This window comes from Theobroma cacao, chromosome 2 (assembly GCF_000208745.1).
Source record: "Theobroma cacao cultivar B97-61/B2 chromosome 2, Criollo_cocoa_genome_V2, whole genome shotgun sequence".
NCBI lineage: Eukaryota > Viridiplantae > Streptophyta > Magnoliopsida > Malvales > Malvaceae > Theobroma > Theobroma cacao.
Window position 1 is genome coordinate 6,201,983 of NC_030851.1, and position 9,584 is coordinate 6,211,566.

Consider the following 9,584-nt stretch of genomic DNA (forward strand, 5'->3'; position numbering starts at 1 on the left):
TGCAAATCATAATAATTTTAAACAATATTATTCCAAATATTCAACTTGCTTGCCAGTCTGTCAATTAGCGACTTCCCACTTCTCTCTCTCGCCCTTGGTCATCAAATCATGATCTCAGGTAAGTCAAAGAAATCAATTAAGAATAGGTAAGTTGAGCAAGGATCAATGATCAACGTTCAAGTTCTATATGGTTGAAACTTTGAAAGGTTACGTTCCCCGGTCAAATCGTGCACTCCAAATAGTCAAATTAATCCGTCATTTCGTGTAACTTTTACAGAATAAATTAATTATTATTTTTTATTTTATATTGGAATAAAAGATTATTATATTTGAGGTGATGTATGATGATTTAAGAAATTAAGTAAATTAGAATTTTCGTAATTGTGGTATCAATTTTCAACTTGTTCACACAGGATACAGTTGCTAATAAGAGTTTGAAGTTTATAGGAGATGTCTATTTTTATGACTTAGAATAGTCAAAAAATTTATACAAATCCTTTTACCATATAATATCTTATCAACTTTTGTTTTTTTGGAAAGATAAGATTCATTGATAAAGAAATATACAAACGGAACCAGTTATCAGGTTAAACCAAAAATTGAAACAAGCTGAAAGCATTATCATTTTAACATGTGGATATAATTTTATTTTTTTAAAAAAAAAAGGTATAATGAATACATAAATATCAATTTGAATCCGTTGTTCTAGATAATTCAACCGCAGATTTGGTGTGACATACACAATTACGTTTCATCATGGACTAAGTACACTAGAGCCTCCAACATAACATACATAGAGTAACCTTTTTGCAACTTACATTGGGCATAGATTTTTCTCTTTTCTTCTTCTTCTTTTTTTTTTTTCCTTTAAATTCCTTTGATTTGACAACAAATTAATTAATATGTTACTCAAATTATGTCAAAATTAAATGCATAATATTCTTGAAGTTCAAGTATATTTAATTTTTTTAAATTACACTTTGAAATTCCTTTGGAATGAAGCAAGGAGCAACTGATCGGTGTGTACATGGATCATAAGTGATTGAGCACCACATTTGCTTCTTGTGACCAATATTCCTTCACGTTGAAGAATCAAGAAAGTTATACGTGCAAACTTGTGAACGTAGTTGCGCAATGTTTCTACTCTTGGTTTTGTTTTGGATTTTTTCTAGATAGAGAAAAAAATAGTAGAGAATTATTGAAGAGCAAGGAGGAGTGCAATTTGCAAGAAAGCCATCGCTCAACATCAATATAAAAATCGAGGTGGGCTCTTCCCATGTTTGATAGATTAGCCTGTCTTTGTTGACTCCAAAAAGTAGGAAATTTTTGGGTCCCAATTGGACAAATAAGTGGAAACCATTCAAATAAGCTGCCTATTTCCTTCCCTCCCATATCTCTTCCTCGTTGACTTGCTTGACTTTTAAAAAAAAAAAATTGGCACATTTCATAAATTTTGTTCAGAATCTGCCAATGAATTGGACAAGTTCATTTCATTTGCAATATTTGCTTTCGTAGCTCTCCTTTTGTTTCTAGAAAAGTGAAAGCAGAGATACACAAAGCATATTCCCCTCAATGCAAAAGAATTTTGCTTTTTCCACATATGGGTTATGTCTTCTTGCCTAGAAACATAGATATATCTTAATACTAACATGGTAAAATTAACCTTTATTAATTAATTTAGTGACGTGCAATTATCCTATATATCTTGGATTGAACAAACTTTGGAAATTAACATTAACCAATCAGAATGCAACAAGTCTCATTACAAGATGAGACTAATGATGGTCTTACTTACGAAGTTAATCTATTCCTTAATGAACAGATCGTCCGGTAATCAATATTGTTTATTATGCTAGTAAACAACTTCTGCTTTGGTGACCAGTGTATAAGACGAATACGTCCCATTGTACGCATGAAAGTAACTTGCAAACTTGTTTCAATGTATAAAACGTATACAAATATTTTTTACAGAGCAAATGAATAAAGATATGTTACTTATAATTACACCTTTATGCATTAAAGTAATCTTATTACATTAACATCAGGATCGTTTATTATTAATTTGGAGCCACTGCCTACACGAAAGCATTATTAGCTATAAATAATTATCTTTCTACTAAGATCAAAATTAACTAGTCAATTCCTAATGTCCTCATTACTCTTATAGTTCTTGTTCTTTGTTGTACCTAATACATGATTGATTACACTTTGAAAATTCTTGCCCAAGAAAACAGCAAAGACTTTGAAATTTTTTATGAGAAGGAGCTATCATTAGTATTTTGAGACGGTAAAATCCGAGTTTCCTTGCGTAGCTAAACGTGAAATTCCCAGCGGCCATGGCAGCTGAACGTGGTAAAATAATAGGCTATGCAGAAAAACCCAAAAACGTTTCTATACAGACAAAATAATAAATTAAATAAATAAAAAGGAAAAAGAAATAAAACTAAAGCAGTGGTCTTTGTCTTTTGGCTCCCAATTGATTTAAAAAAGGAATTTAATTATTTTGTCCAACTCGATCTTCACAAACTAATGAGAAAAATTGCTCAAAATCAAGACAAAGCCTGCGATATAAAAAGATTTTAATCAAATTTTGTACAGGATTATAGTCTTTTGGGAGGGAAAATCTGTAGTCTTGGTCGACAGTTATTTTGGGAAGGGAAAACAGCTGTGACACAGCGCATCCAACAGACCAAAATAATAATACAGCTTGCACATGATTTTACGACCATATGGTATATGGAAGTTAAAATTATGAAAATAAAATGGGGAGAGTGTTGGTATGGTATGGTCCACCATGATGTAACCTTTGTGTAATTTTGGCCTATTTAAGCAAACTCTGCATCTTAACAAAAGTCGTCTTTGCATAGCAAACCTGAGAGATTCATGGCTGCTTGAATCTCTAATACTATACGCACAGTTAGTCTCGCTTTCTTTGTCTAGCTGTACGAAGATGGCTGGGTTGGGAGCAGAGAACGTTGCCGTTTCAAGTAAACCTGTAGTAGACAACAAAACTCTTGGTGATTTTGAGCCTGCAAAGAAACCTAAAAGAAACAAGTTCGCTTTTGCTTGCGCCATACTTGCTTCCTTAACTTCCATTTTACTTGGTTATGGTAAGTATTCTGCCGTCAACTGAACTTTTCTACTTTTGTTCACGAACAGAGAAGGCTTTCTAGACTTGTAAATGCAAACTAGAAAGCAGTAGCATCTTTCTCAGAAAAAAAAAAGAATTATAAAAAAAAAGAAAAAGTTTGGATAATGTTTTTGTGGTGATTTTCCTTTTAAAACGATTTCTTATTTTTGCATAAAATAGATATTGGAGTGATGAGTGGAGCCGTAATCTACATAAAAGACGACCTCAAAATCAACGACGTTCAAGTTGAGATCCTTGTCGGTATCCTCAACTTGTACTGTCTTGTCGGTTCATGCGCAGCCGGTAGAACTTCTGACTGGATCGGTCGTCGTTACACCATCGTGTTCGCTTGTGCCATTTTCTTTGTAGGAGCTCTCCTCATGGGCTTTGCCACCAACTACGCTTTCCTCATGGTCGGTCGTTTTGTAGCTGGTATTGGCGTTGGCTATGCCCTCATGATTGCTCCCGTTTACACTGCTGAAGTCTCCCCTGCTTCCTCTCGCGGTTTCCTCACCTCATTCCCAGAGGTCTTGAAACTTTGAAAATTACTTCTTGTTTTTTTTTTTATATATATAAATGAAGCTTATATGGATTTTCCTTTTGGGTTATAGGTCTTTATCAATGGTGGTATATTATTGGGCTACGTTTCGAACTATGCATTTTCGAAGCTGCCAACTAACATAGGTTGGCGGCTAATGCTTGGCATTGGTGGAGTCCCATCAGTTTTCTTGGCTATTGGTGTTATAGCGATGCCCGAGTCCCCGCGTTGGCTGGTTATGCAAGGCCGACTCGGTGAAGCCAAGAGAGTTCTCGACAAAACTTCAGACACCAAAGAAGAAGCTCAGCTTAGACTCAGTGACATCAAGGAAGCAGCAGGAATCCCCCAAGATTGCACCGACGACATCGTTCAGGTTCAAAAGAAAAGCCACGGGGAAGGCGTCTGGAAAGAATTACTTTTATACCCCACACCCGCTGTTAGGCATGTGTTGATTTGTGCGATCGGGATTCATTTCTTCCAGCAGGCATCCGGCATAGACGCTGTCGTTTTGTACAGTCCAAGGATCTTTGAAAAAGCCGGGATCACATCATCAGACGAGAAGCTACTCGCCACCGTAGCCGTCGGATTTGTCAAGACAATCTTCATTTTGGTGGCAACCTTTTTCCTAGATAGAATCGGACGTCGTCCGTTGCTTCTCAGTAGCGTAGGAGGCATGGTCGCATCATTAGCTACACTCGGGCTTTCACTAACGATCATCGATCATTCAGACGAGAAACTAATGTGGGCCATCGCATTGTGCATCACGATGGTTTTGGCTTACGTGGCATTCTTCTCTATAGGGATGGGCCCCATCACGTGGGTGTACAGCTCGGAGATCTTCCCATTGAGGCTACGCGCCCAGGGAGCGAGTATGGCAGTGGCGGCTAACAGGGTGACCAGTGGGGTAATTTCGATGTCCTTTATTTCGTTGTATAAGGCTATATCCATTGGCGGGGCGTTTTTCTTGTTCGCCGGGGTGGCGACGGTGGCATGGTTCTTTTTCTACACGTGCTTGCCGGAAACCCAAGGGAAAACGCTGGAGGAAATGGAAGGGCTTTTTGGCAAATTGATGGGTTGGAGGAAGGAGGCTAAGAAGCTGAAGATGAGGATGAAGGAAGTTAACGGTGATGGAACAAGTAACGGTCAGATTCAGCTAGGAAATACAACTACTAACGGTCGCTAAGGTAGATGAAGAAGGGCAATATGGTAAATATATGTGTTTGGTATGGTTTAGATCTGAAACGAAGGAGAAGAGTAGGTTTGTTTTTCCTTTTTTCCTGGTTCTTTTTGTTTCCAAGGAAAATGAAGTTCAAGGTGTGACCCTTGCGGGTAAAAAAAGGAAGAAAATGTAAATGCTTTTATGCAATGGAAACCGGAAAGGAAAATTATTATGAATTCCAAAAGAAACACTTTACAATCTCCTTAGTGTTCTTTTCCCTTTAAAATTAATTAAGATATGTTTTCTTTTCTTTTTTTTTTGACAAAAATGTTGATCAAAGGAAGTCTCAATATGTTAAGAAATTAACATTAATATAAAGACAAGAAAAAATTAAATGATTGCACTATATATTATGAGACACACCCTACTTGGAGGGAGCTCCAATAATTGGGGAAGCAAAGGCAGAGGTGACAAATGGGTTGATGGATGGTCGGTTAGCGTGCGAGTTAGAGGGAGGTCATTCTCTGTTGGAAACATAACTTTTTTCTACTTTCACAAGAAACTGGGTTATGTTTCTGCTTAGATAAGAACTCATGACTGGAATGGTTGAGCGGAATAAACCTTAATTTCACTTCTCTTCATTCTTTTAATATAATTTTTTTTTTTTACTTTACCATTAGTAATAGTATTTTATTTGGTATTCATTTTTAGAAAGAATTAAGGCGGTCCCATCAACCATCACAATGGGCAATCACACTACCATACTCTCTCAACCGATCCACCCCTATTTGAAACAACTGGAAACAAGTATAACCTACAGCAACCTATAACTTAATTAGAGAAAGCAATTTATGAATACAAACGGAGAAGAAAGAAAAACTCTCATTCTGCTCTGAGTTTTGTTTGGTAAGTGCTGTATCTTAATCAAATGACTAAAAGCAAGCCAATCATTTTAAAAAAGTTCCAAAAAATATATATGGATCATACTAATTGATCAGACCGCAATAAAACCGAATCAAGCAAGATATTCCACGAGACATGCGAGAGATGTGATGGACAATAAACCAGTGAGCAAGCCTGTGGTATATGTCCTATAGAAAGAGGACTAACAAAGCACGATTGTGGGGTCTAAATTTATGTCCTGGTGAAGGATAGTATGACACTTGACTACTCGAGGGGATTTGACTCTGATTAAAATGTCTCTCCTAGTGATGTAAATGGCTATGGTTTTAGTTAGTTGGGTATTGGTTTGATATCTTTAAGATTTTCTTTCGCCTAAACCAATGGTATTTGTTGTAGGCATTTGTACACACATTTTCTCGTGACATTGGCAACCTCAGGGCTCAGGCTCAGTACTCATCTCTTGCGAAGATTGCTAGTGGGATCAACCCTGACATAAACTACCGTGTTGATGGTTTCCCTTCCACATAATTTTGGGCGGCTAGCAAGTTCTGCATGCCAACTTGATAATCTAAATCGACTTTGATTATGAATGCAAAGATACATATATAGAAGGATGAAATCAAGCAAAGAATAGTTGTTACTGTACAAAGTGGTCTCAAGTTTCATTTTCCATAACCCCTGATGCGTATAATAATTGAGTTATCTCATGGCTCAACTTGAATATATGCTCACTCTCGAACCCCATATCTCCACCAGGGGATAACTTTTCCAAGATGAAACAACATCATTAAGAGCAAGCCTCCCACAACTGCAACGGCATGCATGTCCCGGTGAACGAATTTTCTTGCCCTGTCCTTTTTAATTAGGGGTGAATGTGATATGGTTTAATTGGGTGCAGGACCTGTAACTTGTTTTGGGTACCTTTGACTGATGGATCTGCGTATATGTAAGCTTTTGTTATTATAAATTAGGCGCAGTCCCCTCTAACATCTGAAAATCCTAGTATAAATAAAGGGTTGTAGTTTGCCCACATTGAGGACAAGTGAAAAGCTTCATAGAATGAAAGACAGGCCCGTACGTTCACCAATCTTAATGCTTTCTTCTTGGTGTCCAGGATTTACATATTTCAGGTTTTCTGATAGCAAATCAATTTTGACAACAACAAGTTCGATTCATATAATATTTTGCTCATAATTCACTCATATAATGTTGTTGGTCTTCAACTATCCGATTATATACAAATTAGTATGAAATAGTAAATAATTATTTAATTAATATGTATTTTAAATGAGTAGTCAAATTGAATTTTTCGTGTGATTGTTTGCTAGGGTGTGTCTCATACGGACCCCATAATAACGATAGCTCACACATGTTGATTGTACTATGTGGATGGTAAAGTAAAGGGGAAGGTATTGGCCCACCTTGATGTAACCTTATTTTGTACTATGCTATAATTTGGTCTTTTTTAAGCAACTGAAGCGTCTGAGTCTCAACAAACCCTCTACCCCCACATACCAAACTCGGAAGAGACTCATGGCTACTTGAATCTCTAAAACTACCAGACTACACTTCCATATATACAACAAATCTCGCTCTCTTTCTCATCCTTTTGTACCTAGAAAACATGGCTGGGTTGGGAGTAGAGAACACTGTCGTTTCAGCTCAACTTATAGACAACAAAACTCTAGCAGATTTTGAGCCTGCAAACAAACCTAAAAGAAATATGTTTGCTTTTGCTTGTGCTGTACTTGCTTCCTTAACTACCATCTTACTTGGTTATGGTAAGTCTCTTTTCTTAGGCGTTTCCATTCTTTGTTTTACAAACAGAAAACAATAAAAAATAAAAAAAAAAGGTTTTCTTAAGAACCCTAAACTAAGTACTTGCAGTAGTATCTTTCCCAGGAAATAAAAGGGTTTATGGATAACATATTGGCGGTCATTTTGCATTAAAACTTAAATGCATGTTAGTACTATTACCTTTTCTTTAATTATGACGTAAATGTTTTTTTCTGCATGAAATAGATATTGGAGTGATGAGTGGAGCTATAATCTTTATAAAAAAGGACCTCAAAATCAACGATGTTCAAGTTGAAATCCTTGTCGGTATCCTCAACTTGTGCTGTCTGGTTGGTTCATTCGCAGCCGGTAGAACCTCCGACTGGATAGGCCGCCGTTACACCATCGTGTTGGCCAATGCCATTTTCTTCGTGGGAGCTCTCCTCATGGCCTTCGCAACCAACTACGCTCTCCTCATGTTCGGTCGTTTCATCGGTGGTATAGGCGCCGGCTTTGCCATCATGATTGCTCTTGTTTATACTGCTGAACTCTCCCCTGCTTCATCCCGTGGTTTCCTCACCTCATTCACGGAGGTAATTTTAAAGAACTTTGAAAATTACTACTTTCTTTTTTGAGTTTTGATGGACATAAAACAAAGTTAGAAAGTAAGGTTTTTTTGGGTGTGTAGGTTTCTATTAATGGTGGTATATTATTAGGGTACGTTTCGAACTATGCATTTTCGAAGCTACCAATGAACTTAGGCTGGCGATTCATGCTCGGCGTTGGGGCAATTCCATCTGTTTTCTTGGGTGTTGGGGTTCTGGCGATGCCAGAGTCGCCGCGTTGGCTGGTCATGCAAGGTCGACTCGGTGAAGCCAAGAGAGTGCTTGATAAAAGCTTGGACAGCAAAGAGGAAGCTCAGCTTAGACTCAATGATATCAAAGAAGCAGTTGGGATCCCTGCCAGTTCAACAGACGATGTTGTTCAAGTCCAAAAGCAAAGCCATGGAGAAGGCGTGTGGAGAGAGTTGCTTGTATACCCCACACCAGCTATCAGGCATGTGTTGATTTGCATCATCGGGATTCAATTCTTCCAGCAATCGTCCGGCATAGAAGCTGTCGTTTTATACAGTCCAAGGATTTTTGAAAAAGCCGGGATCACATCATCAAATGATAAGCTACTCGCCACCGTAGCTGTCGGTTTCGTCAAGACAATCTTTATCTTGGTGGCCACGTTTTTACTCGACAGAATCGGACGGCGTCCGTTGCTCTTAAGCAGTGTGGGGGGCATGGTCGCGTCATTGGCTGCAATCGCATTTTCCCTAACTATCATCGATCATTCGGAGGAGAAACTAGTGTGGGCCATTGGACTGTGCATCACAATGGTTTTGGCGTTCGTGGCATTTTTCTCGATTGGGATGGGACCCATAGCTGGTGTCTACACCTCGGAGATCTTCCCGTTGAGGCTACGCGCGCAAGGGGTGAGTATGGCAGTGGCGGTGAACAGGGTGACGAGTGGGGTCACCGCTATGACGTTTATTTCCTTGTATAATGCAATCACAATTGGCGGCGCCTTCTTCTTGTTCGCTGGGATAGCTGCCATGGGTTGGGTGTTTTTTTACACATGTGTGCCTGAGACACGAGGGAAAACTCTTGAGGAAATGGAAGGGCTTTTTGGTAAATTGGTCGGTTGGAGGGAGGAGGCTAAGAAGATGAAGTCAACGGTAATGGAAGAAGAAAGCCGTCAGGTTCAGTTAGGAAATACTACTTCCGACTGCCGCTAAGGTTCAATGATCTTAGGGTAGTTTAGTAAAAATATATATAGAAGATTGGAAGAGTAGTTTTAAATTTTTATTTATCCCATCCCTGGTTTTTCTTTGCGAGGAAATGAAGTTGTGAGTTATGACTCTCGGAAGTCGAAAATGGAAAATGCAAGGATAAAACCTTTATGCAATGGAAAAGGATCAACACCTCTGCCTATCACGTTAAACAAATTGAGCCTAACACAATAATATAGAAAGCCAATCAATGTCCTCGTACAATCACAATTAAATCAAAATGAAGCTAAGCTAACCATGT

At 38.2% G+C, this 9,584-nt stretch overlaps 2 protein-coding genes across 3 annotated transcripts; both read left to right on the plus strand.

Annotated features, from left to right (window-relative positions):
- Nucleotides 2,664-5,087, plus strand: LOC18608151 (polyol transporter 5). The gene is made up of 3 exons (XM_018116248.1): nucleotides 2,664-3,110; nucleotides 3,311-3,657; nucleotides 3,742-5,087. The coding sequence occupies exons 1-3, from the start codon at nucleotides 2,951-2,953 to the stop codon at nucleotides 4,849-4,851; spliced, it is 1,617 nt and encodes a 538-aa protein (XP_017971737.1). The 5' UTR covers nucleotides 2,664-2,950; the 3' UTR covers nucleotides 4,852-5,087.
- On the plus strand, nucleotides 7,228-9,499 carry LOC18608153 (polyol transporter 5). 2 transcript variants are annotated; one of them, XM_007042689.2, is made up of 3 exons: nucleotides 7,228-7,511; nucleotides 7,753-8,099; nucleotides 8,195-9,499. In XM_007042689.2, exons 1-3 carry the CDS (start codon nucleotides 7,355-7,357, stop codon nucleotides 9,287-9,289), a joined length of 1,599 nt encoding a protein of 532 aa, XP_007042751.2. In that variant the 5' UTR covers nucleotides 7,228-7,354; the 3' UTR covers nucleotides 9,290-9,499. The 2 variants fall into 2 exon arrangements, with proteins under 2 accessions (XP_007042751.2, XP_017970888.1); XM_018115399.1 differs by having other exon boundaries at nucleotides 7,873-8,099.

Coding starts and splice junctions, on each gene's coding strand:
- LOC18608151 (XM_018116248.1), top strand. CDS start 2,951: ATGGCTGGGTTGGGAGCAGAGAACGTTGCCGTTTCAAGTAAACCTGTA. Junction 3,111..3,310: donor TTCCATTTTACTTGGTTATG/GTAAGTATTCTG, acceptor TGCATAAAATAG/ATATTGGAGTGATGAGTGGA. Junction 3,658..3,741: donor TCCTCACCTCATTCCCAGAG/GTCTTGAAACTT, acceptor TTTGGGTTATAG/GTCTTTATCAATGGTGGTAT.
- LOC18608153 (XM_007042689.2), top strand. CDS start 7,355: ATGGCTGGGTTGGGAGTAGAGAACACTGTCGTTTCAGCTCAACTTATA. Junction 7,512..7,752: donor TACCATCTTACTTGGTTATG/GTAAGTCTCTTT, acceptor TGCATGAAATAG/ATATTGGAGTGATGAGTGGA. Junction 8,100..8,194: donor TCCTCACCTCATTCACGGAG/GTAATTTTAAAG, acceptor TTGGGTGTGTAG/GTTTCTATTAATGGTGGTAT.